Source organism: Balaenoptera musculus, chromosome 11 (genome assembly GCF_009873245.2).
Source record: "Balaenoptera musculus isolate JJ_BM4_2016_0621 chromosome 11, mBalMus1.pri.v3, whole genome shotgun sequence".
Lineage (NCBI taxonomy): Eukaryota > Metazoa > Chordata > Mammalia > Artiodactyla > Balaenopteridae > Balaenoptera > Balaenoptera musculus.
This window is the reverse complement of record NC_045795.1, coordinates 86,209,538-86,228,290: the sequence shown is the minus strand read 5'-3', so window position 1 is coordinate 86,228,290 and position 18,753 is coordinate 86,209,538. Positions and strand designations below refer to the sequence as shown.

Sequence of the window (18,753 nt, the reverse complement as noted above, 5' to 3'; positions counted from 1 at the left end):
AGGCATACGAAACATTTGATAGTGTCTGGCACAAAAGAATCGTTCATTAAAAGTTTGCCTTTTAGGGGGCGCTTCCCTGGTGGCGCAGTGGTTGAGAATCTGCCTGCTAATGCAGGGGACACGGGTTCGAGCCCTGGTCTGGGAGGATCCCACATGCCACGGAGCAACTGGGCCCGTGAGCCACAACTACTGAGCCTGCGCGTCTGGAGCTTGTGCTCCGCAACAAGAGAGGCCGCGATAGTGAGAGGCCCGCGCACCGCAATGAAGAGTGGCCCCCGCTTGCCACAACTAGAGAAAGCCCTCGCACAGAAACGAAGACCCAACACAGCAAAAATAAATAAATAAATAAAAATATAACCCTTATGTTAAAAAAAAAAAAAAGTTTGCCTTTTAGGAAGAAAAAAACCCGATAACCCAAAACAGGAGTTCTTATGTGAAAATCCTAGTCCCTTAAAGCTTTCTGATTCACCACTTTACAATCAATCAAAGACTCTAACTAGGTAGGAGTACTCACAAGCACCACATACAACAAAAAATGACATTAGGAGAATAAGATTTAAAGAGTCAAAATACTCAAGAGGCTCCACCCCCTGCAGGGAGCCCAGACAAATCATAGGGAGATAGTACAAGTACAGGTACGCACATCTGAGACAGTCTAAGTCAGACCTGGCTACAGGAAAGAAGGAAACGATAATAGCTGAAGCAAAGTTTTGGCAAGTAAAATCAACAGCTAGCTCAGTCACAAGCATAAAGAAGCCTGATGAGATTAGGGAACTCTTCGACCTGAAAACAGATCACTGTTACTCGTCAGTATGTTTTCATTCTTAGGATTTCATTTCAGTAAGCTGCAAAAACTTTTAAGTATCAAAACTGGTATTAAATACATGTTATTTTTACTATGAATTTTTATTTTTTATATCACAGTATATAAACAAGGCATCTAAGATTTGCTGAATGCCTGCTATTTCACAAAAACTCTGCGACCTAAGTGTTGTTATTCATATTTTCAGCTGGGGAACAGAGGAAAAGAGGGCATAGGTGACTAACTTGTTCCATCACGGTCATTCAAATAGGTTACAATGAAACTAGAATTTTAAGGACAGCCTGCTAACCTAGAGTCAAGCAGATTATAAGCAGAGAGACAACAGAGATACCTTGACATACACAGCTCCAAGTGTGTCTTCACTCTACAATAAAGCTATCCCCCTCACCCCACCCCAACAAAGTCAAACTGGTAAGTGGTAACAAAAAAGCCCTACTTGAACTACCACACATATGGCACCTTTTTTAAAAGCAATGGGTCACTATTACTATTATTTTACATTTTTACTAACTGAGACTTAAATTAGCTCTTACACACTATACAGTCAATGGTGTATGTTCTCAATAATATTCAATCTATTTTGGTAGGAATGGAGTTTGGAGGGTGGTTACAAGAAGTGCCAAACCCAGGCAGCCTGATATACGAAAAGGATCACTGTGGGTGAAACCACAGAGAACAAAGATGAGCAACTGAACACATCTGAAGGCCTAGCAAAAATGAAGATCTAAAACACATTTCTCACATTCATCAGGTATTTTAAAGTACAGTGCTTTCACAGGCATATGTATTAAATGAAATAACAGCCAATGTTCTCCCCTTCAACTGTCTATACTCTGTTTTAGTAAGTGATTTAAGTTTTTTTGCTATTGATACTGATTTAGGTAGAGAGACACAAACATACACACACACTCACTCACTCCCCCACCCACCCACCCACCCCCCAATAATAAACTCCCATATCAGAAAGGTAAAAGACCTACAGTCCACAGAACAGAACAGAGGGAAACCACTGTAAATTCTGGACCATAAATTCCTCATCTTCTTACTAATAAGATGTTTTGAAGCCACATGAAGTTGGTGACAGGCTTCCAGTAATAGTCCATAAGCATTATGAACTCCAATTTATTGGCAGGCACAAAGAGATCTCTGGATATAGATAAAAAGGCACACGTGTAGGTAACACTAAGACAGACACTCTGGGAACCGCTTTGTGGCTCTCATCAGTTAGTGGTAACACTGACTGGTCTCTCTCATCCAAGTACAGACAAGTGATTCTCAATTTTTTTACTGTCTCCAAAGCACTAACCTATGTAACATACTCCCAAGAGGTAACATCTTCACCATCAGCAGACATTTAACGACAACCACTGTGCCTGTGCCCCACCCTTTACCACTGTTACTGCAATACCACCCCTGGTAACTACTGCCACAACACAGACTCCCACAGGCTTCTGAAATGGAAGGAAACTTGGAAATCATCTTTTATAAGCTCCTCATTGAGTACCTGAGGGAAGTGTGGCCCACAGTAATTTAAGTGACTTACTGGAGACTAAAATAGTAGCTATGGGGAGGAGGGGGTTGTCACTATGCACAAGTCACAGCGTTAAGCACTTATAAAGTATAAACTCAGTGAACCCCCATAACATCCTTTGAGATGGATTTACTTTATTTCCCATATCTTACGATAAGGAAATTAAGGCACAGAGAAGTCGGCCTTGGTGACAGAGTAACTAAGTGGTAGAGCTGGGAATTCAAACCCAGGTCTGTCTTGTGCTCTCGTGACTCTCCAACCAGATTAAGTACCTCAGACTTGTTTCATGAGCCAAATGCACTCTATTTATGCCCAACACACAGACAATTCTAATTTTTACGCTCTCCCAAATTTTAGTATCTATAGCTACATATTTTCATTTATTCAAGTCCTCACAAAAGCTGAGGCAACTACATGGTATAAGCCCCATTTCTGAAGTGAGGAAACAAGCTCACCAATTATTTGTCCTAATTCACACAGCTAATTCTGACAAGCTAATTTCAGAATCAAGCCATGCTCCTTCCCAGAATGACGTTACCACACGCTAACTCTCATGAAATTAGAGGACTAGCCAACTACTAGTAAAAACTGGACTGAACATGGAAAATATGAACTCACCTGCACACCAAAAAGATTGACGATTTGAATTTAATTCCAGTCAGAAAACAGAGTTGACACATCTAGCTTCCAGTGCATCACAGTAGATTTTGTACAGCATACATGACACATCAGATTTACAGGTTTGAGGTGATGAAACAAATGAAAACTACAATTTTCTTCATGTTCCTATCTTAACCACTGCAGTTACTAAAATATTTAGATGCAAAAGGGCAACCATTTAACTAATATCTACTCAAAATCCACTGTGCTTCCTCTGTGTACCACTGTGATAATGATACATGATAGGAATTTAGGTGGCACATGGGTAATTCATATTAATATTTTAGTATTTACAGATTTTAAAATGACATAGAAAAATATAACTAATGCAACAAGCCACTGGTTTCAGACCTCCTTATTTCTCACAAGACTAAGAGGAAGAAATTAACAAGTTGATTATACTTCTGGGGAGGGGTCAAATGAGGGCTTAATCTCTATCTGTAGTATTCTTCCATCTTAAGAAGAAAAGTAAACTGACCTCAAAAAGAGCATTAAGTAAATAATTATACAGATACTACAAGGATGTGGCAAAGAATCCCAAAGGCAATATGTGAAACTGACATTTTAGAAATAATGTTCCAGTGTTCGATACTATGCTAGACAAAACAAAATTCCCTCCCTAAAGAAAGCCACAGAAGGATCTAACAGTCACATGGACTTAAGAAGATTTTATTTATAATAATGCAGATCTCAGTTGTTGATTACTACTACTTTTTAAGTAACTTTTATTTTCTTAGTAGTATTTCAAAATTGCTGAACACAAAGAGTTTGAAACTGCAGGGAGGAAAAAAAGTAGACTCAACATAAGCATTATCAACACAATAACAATTACTATTTATTGAGTAAATAAATAATGTTAACACTGTTTATGAAGCAGTGTATTTCCATGTACTACATACTCATGCTATGAAGTACTGTTATTATTCCCTTTTATAGATGAGGAAACTAACTTAACAGGGACTGACTTAAAAAGTTCTCTAAGGGACTTCCCTGGTGGCACAGTGGTTAAGAGTCCGCCTGCCAATGCAGGGGACACGGGTTCGAGCCCTGGTCCGGGAAGATCCCACATGACACGGAGCAACTAAGTCCGCGAGCCACAACTACTGAGCCCGCTTGCCGCAACTACTGAAGCCCGCGCGCCTAGAGCCTGTGCTCCACAACAAGAGAAGCCACTGCAATGAGAAGCCCGCACACCACAACAAAGAGTAGCCCCACTCACCACAACTAGAGAAAGCCTGCATGCAGCAACAAAGACCCAACACAGCCAAAAATAAATTAAAAAAAAAAAAAAGAAAAAGTTCTCCTAAATAGTGTAATTCTGAGAGGATGGCAGAGGTGCTACAATTTTTCATCTCTCCAAAACCCCTTATATCAAACGTAACTAGACAGCAAACCCAAAACCAATAAGCAAAAACATTTACAACAAAACTCCCTGACAAGGTTATCTCACAAACCCCAAAATGTAAGTTAATGAGGAAATACTTATGGTCACATGACCTGTACCATTATCAGAATCCGTACAAGAGAAAACAGAAGTCGTAGTGAACAGGAAGGGCCTACAAATAGGAGAACCACAAAATAGCCAACAGGTGTTCACAAGAAATCATGGCAGGTCAATGTGAGAAGAGTAGCTGAAACTGAGATAGGTTTTGCCCACTCAGAGTAGTAAGTGAAGAGAAAGGACGTCCAGTGAGGGCTGAAAGGGACAAAGTCTTGCTTCATGAGCTCTTGAAAGTGACCCACCAGAGCTCCCGTCCAGAGGAGACCCCAAAGACAAGAGAAACAGACAACAGAGATGAAAGAAAGACAAGGTCCAAATAAAAGTATTGATAGAACAGAGCCTAGAAATTTCAGAAAGAACGCTCCATATTCTAACACTTCACAAAAATAATGAGCAAACTCTGTGAAGTTAGGACAGCTACTCTGAACCATGCCTCCTCCTCAAAGTGCAGAAAAACTATTCTCACATAAAAACGCAAAACAGAAAAGTATCAAGGTCAAATCTAATATGAAATGTTGTAAGAAAAAAGGAGAATAAGGAGCAAAATAACATCCCTCTAGACAGCAAAGGGAAGCTAGAAAGACTTGCTCAGAAACAGATCTAAACCTTACACTATTTTCAAAATGAGCTAAACACATTGAGAAAAATGATACAAGTCAGAATTAGAGAAACTCAGAAAACGAAGCAATAGAATACAGCAAAGAATCAGAAAAGAAAGAATTACTTCAGGAAATAAAAGACTAAACTAGAAAGCACACAAGAACAAACGATCACAACACACAACGCAGTAAGAATCCTTCAAAAGAGGAAATTTTAAAAAATCAAAATGGAATTAAATTTTAAATTTCACTTTAAAAGACACCGTTAAGAGAATAAAAAGACAAGCCACACAGTGGTAGCAAGTATTTGCAAACCACATTAATAAAGAATTTGTATCCGTAACATATAAAGAGCTCTCAAAACCCAATAACAAATCAAACAACCCCATTTTAACATGGGCAAAAATGTGAAGAATCAATTTACTGAAGGAGATATACAAACAGCAAATAAACACATGAAAAGATGCTCAACATCATTAGTCATTAGGCAAATGCAAATTAAAACCACTATACAATAGGCACCTATTAGAATATCTAAAGTGAGAAAGACTGACCATACTAAGTGTTGGAAAGGATGTGGAGAAACCGATCTCAACTCCCATGATACTGGTGGAAAAGCACATTGACACAATCACTCAAGAAAACAGTTCAGTACTTTCTAAAGTTAAACATACACGTACCATATGATCCAACCATTCCACTCCTGGATGGATTTTTACCCAAGAAAAAAAGAATGCATACAAAGACACATGCACAATGTTCACAGGAGCTTTGTTTAATAAAGAAAAAACTGGGGCTTCCGGGGTGGCACAGTGGTTAAAAATCCACCTGCCAATGCAGGGGACACGGGTTCGAGCCCTGGTCCGGGAAGATCCCACATGCCGCGGAGCAACTAAACCCATGCGCCACAACTACTGAGCCTGCGCTCTAGAGCCCGCGAGCCACAACTGCTGAGCCCGTGTGCCACAACTACTGAAGCCCGCACGTCTAGAGCCCGTGCTCTGCAACAAGAGAAGCCACCGCAATGAGAAGCCCGTGCACCGCAAAGAAGAGTAGCCCCCGCTCACCGCAACTAGAGAAAGCCTGTGAGCAGCAATGAAGACCCAATGCAGTCAAAAATAAATAAATAAAATAACTTAAAAAAAAAAAAAAACTGGAAATAACCCAAATGCCCATCAACCAGTGAGTGAAGCAAGAACTGTAGGATATCCATGTAATGAATACAACTCAGAAATAAAAAGGAATGAATTGTTGATTTCTGAACAACGTGGATCAATCTCAAATTATGTGGAGTAAAAAAAGGCAGACAAAGAATATACTGTATGATTCCATTTATATAAAATTCCAGAACATGCTAACTAATCTACAGTGACAAAAAGCAGATCTTTAGCTGCCTGAGGAGAGGAGAGGAGAGCACACACAGGGAGGGGAGATTACAAAGGGCGTGAGGAAACTTCTGCGAGTATTGGATATATTCTCAATCTGGAGTGTGGTGACAGTTTCATGAGGGTAGATGTCAAAATTTACCAAACTATATATTTTCAGTAAACGAAGCTTACTGTTTTCAATAAATGAAGTTTTTTAAAATAAGCATTATTAAGTAAAGCTATTTTCTAAAAACAGAAATGAGGAAAAAAACCCAGGAATTCTTACCTTAAGAAACTCATCCATCCTAAAACATCAAAAAGATCTGAACTGCTATCTTTTAGATTTTCATTCTCGTATTTACAGTCTTAGAAGTTAGACAAAGCTCAGTTTAGCCATAAATGATGACAGAAACTGCAAATTTCAGTATCAAAAGTTAAGGCATGCCCAAGTTGATTTAAAAAAACAAAAAACCAACAAAGGCTAAATAAAGCTAAATGTAAAAACACCAGCTGTTTGAATCATAAATTAAAAAATATTTTCCAAACTCCATAAAGAATCTAACACCACCGATCATTTTAATACAAAATACTCTCAGTAAATGTACAAAGACCTAAAGATTTGGGTGGGGTGGGAGGGTTGGACAGGGATGGGACAACTGATGACCTTTTTAAGTCCTCTCTCAGGACAAATAATTGTCCAGAAAAATCAGGTTGAATTTCCCTAGCCACTTACTGATCCAGTCAAACAGGATATTAAAGAGCTTTCTTGTAGAAACTTTCAACTGTTTATACATTTACAGCCAAAGTATTCTACCAAAAAGGGACGGCAGTTTGTACACACCTGGTAAGAGGTGTTAAGTATTTAACTCCAAATAATCTTGTTTATCAAAACTATGACGTAAAATACTTTTCCTCTTGATACTGTAGAGAGGTATAAGTTTGGACCAACTAGCAATCAGTATAAATACAAATTAGTTATTCTGCATCAATTTTTTTAAATCAAGATGTTCTAAGAGACTATAATTCAGAGGCAAGAGTTACCTTTCTTTCCTGAAGCGTTCCATTTTTTAAAAGCACTAAATAGAAATTTAAGATTGAACACATCACAGTCACATTCCTAAGGTGACTGGTAATTTTAATAAGCACCAAGGAGTTTCAGCTTGTCTGCATGACCATTAAAGAGGGTTGTTGTTTTTTTCCTTTCTAAAATCAGGCCAGTTATTAGAAGGCTACGCTGCAACCATAAGCAAATCTTGTGAGAAATGAACATTTGCTAATAAAGCCAAAGAAAGTATACATCATTTGCTGAAGCTTACACTCTTTTATTAGGCCTCAAAAAGAATTTTAAAACTAGGCATGAAGTAAAGGAGCCAAAAGAAAGCCCACTTTTTAAAACTACCCCCCAAAAAAACCTCTCCCCTTCCTGTTCCCTGCCTCCTACATAAAGACTACAAGGCACCAAATCTGCACTGCTCTCTACAAATAAAGTTAGCCTGAGTGTGAAAACAACTCCTGCCAAACAACTACACACACAACAATGAACTGAAATGTTCCTCTGAAAACAGTGCTAACTTCATAGTATAAGTTTCAGATTCACAGCATTTGGAAACAAGCCTAATAAAATGCTGAGCGTATGTTAACAAGTTAGCTATCCTAGAAAGTTTACAGGACAGTAAAGACTGTAGCATCTGGAATTTGTCAGATAATCATCCTGAGTGCTCAAGAGAATAAATATGTGACACTTCAAGCACCCACATATATAAATATGACAACAAAAGGTTGCAAACAGGACAATATGAGAAAATACCACCAATAAAAGAATTTGAAACAGAATCAAAGCCACAAAATTCTGGAAATAAGCCTGTTTGTTATGGCCAAAAAACAGTCATAATGGAACATGCATTCTTCTTTTTCTCTGGCTCTTCTAGACTAACACATTCTAAATGCGCAGAAGCATAAAGAAAATTTTAACGAAGTTTTAAAATTCGTTACTGGCCACATACAAAGTAAATAAAGCATATACACTTAGTAAATACTTTAAATTACTGGAGCTTGTGCAGTTTAGACAGATGGAGTATTCAGTGCTTCTGAAATACACTCCTGTCCCTGTCCTGAGCAATTCTGAAGGATACACAGATCTATAACAACGATTACATGTTTTCAACTCACATTGTTTCTCCAGTCTTGGCTACATGACAAAGAAACTGATCCAGGACCGGACAAACTTCCTTTTTCCCCCTCTTCTCAAAATCTAGATAAGGGAAGAAAGAAAAGTTATTAGTATTTCTAAAAGTCCACCAACCATTTCCAATGCCTTCTAACAACAAACTTTCCTCCCAGTCCTTCCTCATATTAAGCAGCAATTTAAAAAAAATTTTTTTTAATTTAAAAAAGCCTCTCAACGAAATATCCACCTCTTACTCTCCAATTTCAAACGTCACTCTTCACAGGTAACGAGACCCCTCCTAAAGCGGGCACTCAACTTCGCCACAAACCAGCCCTAACGCAGTGCTTCTCAAAGTGTGGTCCGGGGGGGAACACCAGGACCACATTCATCTCAGAGACCGGCTAAAATACAAACCCCAGATCCCGACCCCACAGACTGTTTATTTACGTGAAGTTCATAAATCTGCGTTTTAAGAAAACACCAGCTCCCTCTCGTAGCCGTCCCCCAGTGATCCTGGGTATCAAAGCCTAATTCTCAGAACGCTGAAATCATGCTCTCCTAAGTTTGAGAAGCACTGTTCTCAAGCCTGTTGCTTGGAAGGCGAGCAATTCAGAGCCGGGAAGGCGACCACCTGAGAAGGAGGGCGCGTGGAAAGATGACTTCAGAAGCCCCGAAAAAGGCTCCCTGAGACACTTGAAAGTTGCTTTGCCGCCCCCTCTCCTCCCCCCACCCCGAAACCTTTCACTTTTCTTCTCCCCCCCGTGGCCCGGCGTGCTGGGGCCTGATGGAGAACGAAGCCAGCCTGGAAGGGAGCTGCGGGCCCAAGACCCGTGCCCCGGGAGTGGGAGAGGGGCCGGGGCCCCCGCGAGAGCTTCCCGGCTCCCCTCCCCCAGCCCAGACGCCGGCGGCCGACACAAAGCCCAGAGCGGGGCGGGAGGGAGCTGCCCACGGGGCTCCCCGCCCCCGGGGAAGCGGGAGGGGGATGGGAGCCGGGGAAGCGCGCCCTCCCCCACCAGCCCGGCCCGACCCCGCGAAACCACTTGCCCCGAAGGGAGATAGGACCGCGGAGGGTGAGGAGGAAGGGAGAGGGGGCAGCTTCCCCCACCTTTCAGCGCCTCCTGCAGCCTCTCGACGTCCATGGCTTCCCGGAGTCCCTCGCAGCCTCCGCCTCCTTCCGCGGGTCTCCTGGGGACCGGAAGGCCTCCCCCCACCCCCCCGACGCCCTCCCCCTCCCTCGCACACACTCCGGCACGCAGGCGACCGGGGGGGGCACCGAAGGGAGCCGGGGGAAGCGAGCGAGAGAGCGAGACCGAGAGAGCGAGCACCTCCCCAAGCCGCTACCACCAGCCCTCCAACATGGCGCCCGGCACGTCATCGCGCGCACGCTCCCCGCCGCCGTCCTCGCGCCCGCGGCGCGCCCAGACCCGGAGCCCGAGAGCGCGTGCGCGGCGAGGCGTGTGGCCCCCGGCAGTCCCCCGCAGACCCGGCAGGGCCGGCCGCCCCGCCTCTCCCCGGGGATGGCCCTAGCTACCTGCGCCGACCTGAAGACGGAGTGGTGTAGGCAGGGGGGTGGGACGCAGACCCCCTGGATGTGAGTCCCTGCCATTTGCTAGCTGTGTGACCTTGAGCAATTTACTGAGCCTCTCTGAGCTTCACTTTCCCCATCTGTACGATGAAAGCACTAGTATGGACCACCCTATAAGGTGGCTGCGAAAATCAAGTGAGAGTGTGTACACTTGGCGATCAGAGTACGCATTTAAAAAGCACTCAGTATTACTAGTAATCGGAGCAAAAATACCTCCTTGCCTGAATCCAAAGCTCGTCGATGACCCACTCTTGAAGAGAAGCAATGCACACAGCAAAGGGATGAAAAGCTTAGGCAATGGAACCAGCTGGATTTAAAGCCCAACTCAACTATTTACTCCCTGTCTGACGTACTTAAACTCAGGTAGCCTCAGTTACCTCATCCGCAAAATGGGAGTTTGTAAAACAGCCCTGAGACCTGAATGAAATGGCGACGGTGAAGCACTGAGCGCACAGGGTGCCTGGAACTTAAGCACACAGTTAATGTGGCTGCTGTTTTTATTATTATTATGATTTTGATTACGTTACATAAGCGCCCAGGAAGTTAGAGAGGGCAGAGACCACAGAAGTACTCTCCCGCCCTGACATTTTACAAATGAGATAGATGAGGCACGGAGAGCTAGTCTGGCGAAACAGCAGCAGAATCCAGAACATCTGGCAACTAGCTAGTGTGTGGACATTTTTATTATCCTCTCATGTCTGTGAGCTTTTCAAGAGAAAGACACTGAACTGTTCCACCTTCTCTTCTCAAAGCCTAACACAAATCTATGAAAGGAAGGAAGGGAGAGAGGGAGGAAGGGAGGACAGAAAGCTATTTCTTGACTGGTGTTAGAAGGTGCAAATTTGGACACAGCCGTCACAAGTGCTGACCCTCTTAAAAGATAGTGGCTCTGACCCTGAACCTAGGTGGCAGATGTAGGCAAAAGCCCCCCGCTGCAAAAAAATACTTTTCTCGATTTTGCCATCAGAGAACCAGTCCTAATATCTTGAGACCCTTTCACTGTTCTAAGCATCCTGCTCAGTTACAAATAGCCTTGCAGGGGATGTATTAGGGTGGCATCATCACAGTGGGCCAACACTTTCAATGCCCTGGATTTAGTTTATTATGGTCCCTTCCAGTCTGAAGGGGCCTATCCTCTACATAGCAAAGCTTAGCCGCCACTCTCTCTGCCACCCGGTACTGTCTTTAAGCAGGTGTCTTCCCGTATGGCCTGTGCAGGACAATACAGTTGTCACTAGCCATGTGTGGGTATTTAAATTTAAATTAATTAAAATTAAATAAAATTTAAAATTCAGTTCCTGAGTTCGTCAATGAAATTCAGTTCCTCAGTCATACTAGCCACATTACATGTGTTCAATAGGCCCATGTGGCTAGTGACTTTTGCACTGAGAGAAGATTCCATGATCGCCAGAAGTTCTTCTGGAACTTTCTGTTAGAGAACGTACCATGCTAATTTCTTCCACCCTGCTCTGTCCCTTTTCATCAGCTGTTCCCCTCACTTGGAGATGCTTCAACTTCCAAAAACTGGATGAGGTCCATGAAAGGAGACAAAGTACACACAGCAGTGACAGCCGAAGGGAATCAGGGAAAGTTTCCCTAGAGGAAGTAGAAGCGTTTAAGCTTGAGAGATGAATTCTGAGAGGAAGGTAGCCAAGTGAAGTGGAGAGGAGATGCTTTCAAAGACAGAAACTCTAGGTGCACGGGCGCTGAAATGAGACAGAAGATCCAGGTAGGTTCAGTCTGGCTTAAGCTGAGAGTGCAAGGGCAGAAGAAGCAAGGGATGAGGCTGAAGAAATATTTTCTTTGGTTCATTTCTTCCTTCTTCCTTGGAATGCTTCTCTAGCCGGCATGCTTCCCAATGTCTGCGATTGCTAGAGCCTCCTATTGGTACTAACTCCCTTAGAGCAAAACAGAATAAAATGTGACGTCCAGCCTCCACGAATGACCCTGAAGATCCTAGCCTCCTGGGGTTCATGTCCCAGTGTAGTCTTCTCCCAGGTGAATCAGGGAGAGCGGGTCCGTGTGAACAATAAGCGTGGAGGAAGGGATGGTACTTGACTTCTAAGGCTAGGTCATAAAAGGTGCTGAGGCTTCTGCCCTGGGCGCTTGGATTGCTCTTTCTAGAGGAAGCCAGCTGCCATGTCACAAGAACATCAGAGCAGCCCTGTGGAAACGCCCAAATGGAAAGGATTGATGGCTTTAACGTGGGCCCTCGAGCCCCAGGAAATCCTTCCGATGACTGCAGCCCCAGCTGGCATCTGGACTGCAACCTTATAAGTGATCCCAAGTCAGAACCACCCATCTAAGCTGCACCTCAAGTCCTGATCCACAGAAACTATGAAAGATGACAAATCTTTATAATTGTTCTCAGCTTCTAAATTCTGAGGTAATTTGTTACACAGCACTAGATAAATAATGCATAAAGGAAAATATTAATAGTAACAACTAATATTTATCAAGTATTCTCTATGTGTCTAGCATTTTTCTAAGCACTGTATAAAAGTATTTAATTTAATCCTTGCAAAAATCCTGTAAGTGATATATTTTTTAAAATATTTATTTATTTATTTTTGGCTACATCAGGTCTTCCTTGCTGTGCGCAGGCTTTCTACAGTTGCAGCGAGAGCGGGGGCTGCTCTTCGTTGCGGTGCGCGGGCTTCTCATTGCGGTGGCTTCTCTTATTGCGGAGCACGGGCTCTAGGCGCGTGGGCTTCAGTAGTTGTGGCACCAGGGCTCGAACCTGTGTCCCCTGCATCGGCAGGCAGATTCTTAACCACTGCGCCACAAGGGAAGTCCCCCTACACGTGATATTATCATCCCCACTTAACATAAGAGAAAACTAAGGTATAAAGAAGTGAACTAACTTGTCCAAGGTCACACAACTACACAGGCAAGGGACTGACCCATGATTCAAAGCCAGACTGGTTTCAGAGGCCCAGACTCTTTCTGGTCCTCAGGAAGTTTGCAAACGACCAGGAGAGATAAGACACAATTATAGACGCTGATGCAAAGTAGAAGGCAAGTATGCAAACCTGGTGGTCAGAGGCCTGCGACATCTCTTTCAGGCAGAGATAGAAGTTTTACTTTTTGGAAGGGCCTCACTTAAACACTGGAAAGGATTTGCACCAAAAGAGAAGAGGCTTCCAGGCAGAGGGAACGGTAATAACCCGGCAAACTGTCCATGAGGGCCTCCTAGGTACCACAGAGAACGCGTGCTTGGAATCTGTTCCCCCACAGAGTCAGGGTGTAATGGAAGAGATGTCCCTTAAATGCAAACATGCAAGAAGACTGGCCCGTTCCTCTGAGGGTACACAAGAGGGGGAAAGCCTGATGACACAGAGGAGAAGGTAGAAGATAGAGACAGAAGAAGATCGGGAAAGAGAAAACAGCTGGGACTGTGTCAGAAAAAAATGTGCAAGGATCTTCAAATAACCCCAGGGAGAAAGAATGGAGTTGGGCCATGCCTCTGGGATGAGCCTGTGGGGAGGGACAAGAATGGGAGATTGAGGAAAAGTCTAGAAAAATCCACACACCGTCTACAAGGGCTGAAGGGCACAGAACAGGCTGCGTTAAAATACGAATAGAAAGACTTAGGCCTTCCCTGGTGGCGCAGTGGTTACAAATCCGCCTGCCAACGCAGGGGACACGGGTTCGAGCCCTGGTCCAGGAAGATCCCACATGCCATGGAGCAACTAAGCCCGTGCGCCACAACTACTGAGCCTGCGCTCTAGAGCCTGCGAGCCACAACTACTGAGCCCGCGTGCCACAACTACTGAAGCCCGTGCACCCTAGAGCCCATGCTCCACAATAAGAGAAGCCACCGCAATGAGAAGCCTGCGCACCGCAACAAAGAGTAGCCCCCGCTCACCGCAACTAGAGAAAGCCCGCGCGCAGCAATGAAGACCCAACACAGCCAAAAATAAAATAAAATAAAAAATAAAATAAAATAAAATAAAAAAAAAAGAAAGACTTGGAGGCTCTTTGATTCTCAGGGCCTTTTATCCATGCTTTTTAGTCTTTATTTGTATATCGCAACGAGTGGCAGGATGAAGCTGAGGTTGGAAGGTGGACAAATTAGAGTGAATCCAGGTTTCTAAACAAATAAGAGAATAGCTTCACCTATCCTCAAGGTTCACTTTTTTCCAAAGACTTTCAAAAGCTAACTGTTTCTTTATTGGAAATAAGGGCAACAAAGGGTGTGCTCCGAAAGACCCAGGGTTGTTCTCTGTGGTGCCATGACAGTGCGGTGGCCACTGGCAGCCACTCTGGGCTGAGAGCAGCGTTAAGAGAGGAGGCTGGCCGAGAGTAGCAAGCACTGCATGGGTGGATGCCTGAATGAAGTCTGACTGCAGTAACGGGGCTGAACTTCAAACTGTGTGAACGAAATGGGAATTTATGAGGAGCGAAGGGTACGCCATAGGATCAGGGACTCTCTGTTCTGGAGGCCAGGAGTCTGAGATCAGGATGTAAGGCAGCCCACGTTCCCTCTGGAGGGTCTAGGGAAGAGTCTGTTCTTTACCTCTCCCAGCTCCTGCTGACTGTGGGCGTTCCTTGACGTGTAGCTGCATGCATCCCTCCCATCTCTGCCCCTGCAGTCACCGTTGCCTCTTCTGTCTATCACTTCTCCCTTGACCTTACTCTTAAAAGGACACTAGTTATTGGATTAAGAGCCCATCTGGTTATCCAGGCTGATCTCCTCAGCTCAAGATTCTTAACTTAAATTACATCTACAAACACTCTTTTTCCCAGGAAGATAACAGTCACAGGTTCCAGAGATTAGGATGCAGACAGAATCATTTTGGGGCTACCATTCAGCTCACTTTAGTAATTAAACGATTTTTGTGGGAAGGTCCTTTGACGCTTTGTAAATATCCCATTTCTCATCAAATTTTCACTCCTGAGTTCTCGCCTCCATTGACGTTTCTTGGCTGAATTAATTATGACTATGATGGTTGCCAAATGGTGGTTTTCTAATTCCATCATTCCTTTTACATTTATTAGTTGGCATCCTACCAAAAGGAAAGTGTCATCTCCTCTCATTTATTCATGTTTTATTTATAATAATTTAGACTCACTGATTCCTATTTTATTCAATGGGTTATGATTCATTGCTATCATTATTTATTTTGATACCTAAATTGTCCTATACTTGGCCAGTGGGACCTTCTTCAAGCTGGCTTCTGCATCCTTTTGACATGTCCCCATCATTCTTGGAGCGCTTCTTTATGGTCGGGTACAAAAAGGTATTCCAGGCTCATCTTGCATCTTCCTTCCCCAGCCCTGGAATTAGCCATTTCTCCAAGAAGTCCCAATTCCTTTTCGTGGAGAATGCGATTTAGAAACCTAGATGAGGCTCCTAGGGTGTTCATGACCATTGGGATGTCATTGCTTCTAGGCCCTCCACATATATATTTATTTCTGTATCTAGCTATATCCATCTATCTATCTATCTGTCTGTCTATCTATCTATAGATAGATAGCTAGTGAAAACTATGAGTTCTCAGCTTCCAATTCCAATCCAACACAGGAGGATTCATTCTAGTTTTCTCCCTTTGCATATACATAACTCTCCAACATTGAACCTGGCTGCCATTCTCCTCAATATATTCTTTTATTCTGTCAATCTCCCTGTTATGCAAGCGACCTATCACCAGTCCCTTTAACAGTTGCCTTTCTCACCTGTCTTGGGCTCTGACACCCTGCACCAGGCTACTTTCCCCACCCCCTTGCAAATTCCTACTTTTCTTGGCCACACTTAACTGGTTTGAGGCTGAATTATTCCAGAAGGAAGGGTAAATATTATTAGTATTTATAATAATAATAATAGTAATTTTAAACTTTTCAAATAACTGATAAATAATGTTTTATAAAGCAATTCAAAGAATACAGGGCAAGCAAACATCCCTTAAGATGTTCTCCCCCAGCCAGTACCCACCACAGCTAGATGGAGCTTTATGAGTTTGTGGTGAATCTTTCCAGATGTTTATTAGGTGTTTACGTGTCTTACCTGTAGTATTACAACAGCCTCCAAATGTTCTCCTGCCTTCTGTCCTTGCCTTCCTACAATTTATTTTCAACACAGCAGCCAGGGTTTTCAATAAGAAGATCCGATCATGGGCCAATCCCTGCAGTCGCTCCTCATTCCACTCAGAGTAAAAGCCACAGCCCTTGCCCTGGGGCCTCTACGCACAATCTGCCCCTCCCTCCCCCAACCTCGTCCCCTGCCCCCAGCCCTTCTTCAAGCATCCGGGCCTCAGTGACCTCCATGATGTACTTTTAACCTGCGAGTACACTCCCCACTTAGGATGGTGCCCTACCTCTTCCTTCTGCCTGGATCCCTCTTCCCTGGGATATCCACGTGACCCTCTCATCCCCTTGAGTACCACCTTCTCAACGAGGCCTACTCAGGCCACGCTAAGTGCCGTGGCACCCTCCATCTTCCCCTGCACCCCTCAGCCACCTCCTCTCTCCCCAGCCCCCGCTCTATTTCTTTTGCTCCTAGCCCTTCTCATCTCGTAACATATTATGTCATTTCCTTTTTAAATTTTGTTTATTGCATGTCTCTGCATCACTAGAACATAAACACCCCGAGGACAGAAAACGCTTTTGTTCCCTGGTTTGTCCCAAGTGTCTTGAAGCTTTATGCAGTGTCTGTAACACCACAGGGGCTCAATAAATAAATATTTGGTGCATGAACATTTATTGAAGTAGTTCTTCTTGGCTTAAATTTCTCTCAAAAGGTAACGTATTCTTCTGCAGTTTGAGTTTTTGTTTTTCACTTAACAATATGTCTTGGGATCTTTCTGTTTTATTTTAGATATACTAATTAAAATCTTATTTTGCGTAGTACTTTGAAGTATAGATGGAGTATTATTATTCAACCAGTCGTCTATGAATCACACGTACAGCTACTCCAGTTTTTCTCTGTTAAAAACCAGGCCTTGCATAATTCAAATCTCGGTGTCCTCCTTTATAAAATAGACAATATTCACCTCATCAGACTGAGGATTAAAAGAGATCCTGGGGTAGGACTTGGCAAATCTTTTTTTTTTTTAATTTATTTTTGGCTGCGTTGGGTCTTCATTGCTGCACGCCGGGTTTTCTCTAGTTGCGGCGAGCGGGGGCTACTCTTCCTTGCGGTGCGCGGGCTTCTCATTGCGGTGGCTTCTCTTGTTGTGAAGCATGGGCTGTAGGCACGCGGGCTTCAGTAGTTGTGGCACACGGGCTCAGTAGTTGTGGCTCGCAGGCTCTAGAGCGCAGCCTCTGTAGTTGTGGTGCACGGGCTTAGCTGCTCCGCGGCATGTGGGATCTTCCCGGATCAGGGCTCGAACCCGTGTCCCCCGCATTGGCAGGCAGATTCTTCACCACTGCACCACCAGGGAAGCCCAGGACTCGGCAAATCTTTTATTGCATTTTTATGCTGTTATTATTACCTGTGCTGTTGCAGCTACTACTGCAAGCCTCCTCATGACCATTTCTCCAGGATAGTAATTGTTGGAGAAGCACGTTTTTAATCAGCAGTGCCTATGGACTTCCTCAAACAGAGCTGTCACCTTCTGAAAGTATGTCACTGTACACCCACTTGTGGACTCAGTAATTTTGTCAATCTGATGAGTACGAAAAATAATACCTCTGTGTTGTTTTTTGTTTCCAAGATGTAACTGTTAGTTGGAATATTTTTTCCTTTTTTTTTTTTTCTGCCAAGAGTGTAATTTCATCTTTTATTCCATCTCAGTCCCTAAAGACTTTCCAGACAACCCCAAATCACATTGATGGGATCTATCTTCTGGGTTGTCAAAAGCTATGTCACTTCTGCAATGGCCTAATTATATGTGGATTTTGTTAGTGTCACCACCCAAAAGTGTGGAGTAGGAAAGTGGGGAAGGAGTCAGCCTCGATCAGCAAAGTCACAGACTTAGAACATAAAGCTGAGCCCAGGAAATTCTGAGAGTGTGTAGTTTATGCCAGAAACTGGTCTGTGGAGACTGTGGTGAGCAAGGCACAGTCTCCTGGACCTTACAGTCTAGTGGGACAGAGAAACGTAAAGGAAGTAGACAACTAAGTAAAGGCCCAGGATTTACAGATCGTAGTAAGTTCTAAGAAGGAAATATACAGGATAATATGGTATGAAAGCCATGTGGGGAAGCCACTTCCAGTGGGGTGATCAGGGGAGATCTGTCTGAAAAGGTGATGTTTGGGTTGAGGCTTGAAAATGAGCCATGTCGGGGAAGAGCTGTGGAAATTAAAGATGCAGAGGCTTTCAGACAGCAGGGGGAAAGATGTGTTCAGGGAAACTGGAGGAGGGCTGGAGGATGGTGGGTGAGGGAGAGGAGAGCAAGGATAAGGAAGGCAGAAGCTGGAAACTGTGATTCCTTCTAAGCCATGTTAATGAGTCTGGTTCTCATCTTTAGGGTGATAGAAAGTAGGATGTTTTAAGCAAGGAAATGGCATGCTCCAATGTGTGTTTGTCAAAATCACCATAGTTTCTTGTCTGGTCTTCCTTTCTAGGAGCGCCCAGTG

The 18,753-nt window shown here is 43.6% G+C and overlaps 1 protein-coding gene across 1 annotated transcript in view; it reads right to left on the bottom strand.

Annotated features, from left to right (window-relative positions):
• Positions 1 to 10,012, bottom strand: part of PPP4R2 (protein phosphatase 4 regulatory subunit 2) — a 56,604-nt gene extending 46,592 nt beyond the window's left edge. The window contains exons 1-2 of the mRNA XM_036868766.1: positions 9,754 to 10,012; positions 8,651 to 8,732 (exon numbers count right to left, since the gene is read on the bottom strand). Of these exons, the coding sequence (XP_036724661.1) occupies positions 8,651 to 8,732; positions 9,754 to 9,787 (116 nt within the window). The 5' untranslated portion in view covers positions 9,788 to 10,012. The remainder of the gene's footprint in view (positions 1 to 8,650; positions 8,733 to 9,753) is intronic.
• Positions 10,013 to 18,753: the final 8,741 nt, after the last annotated feature.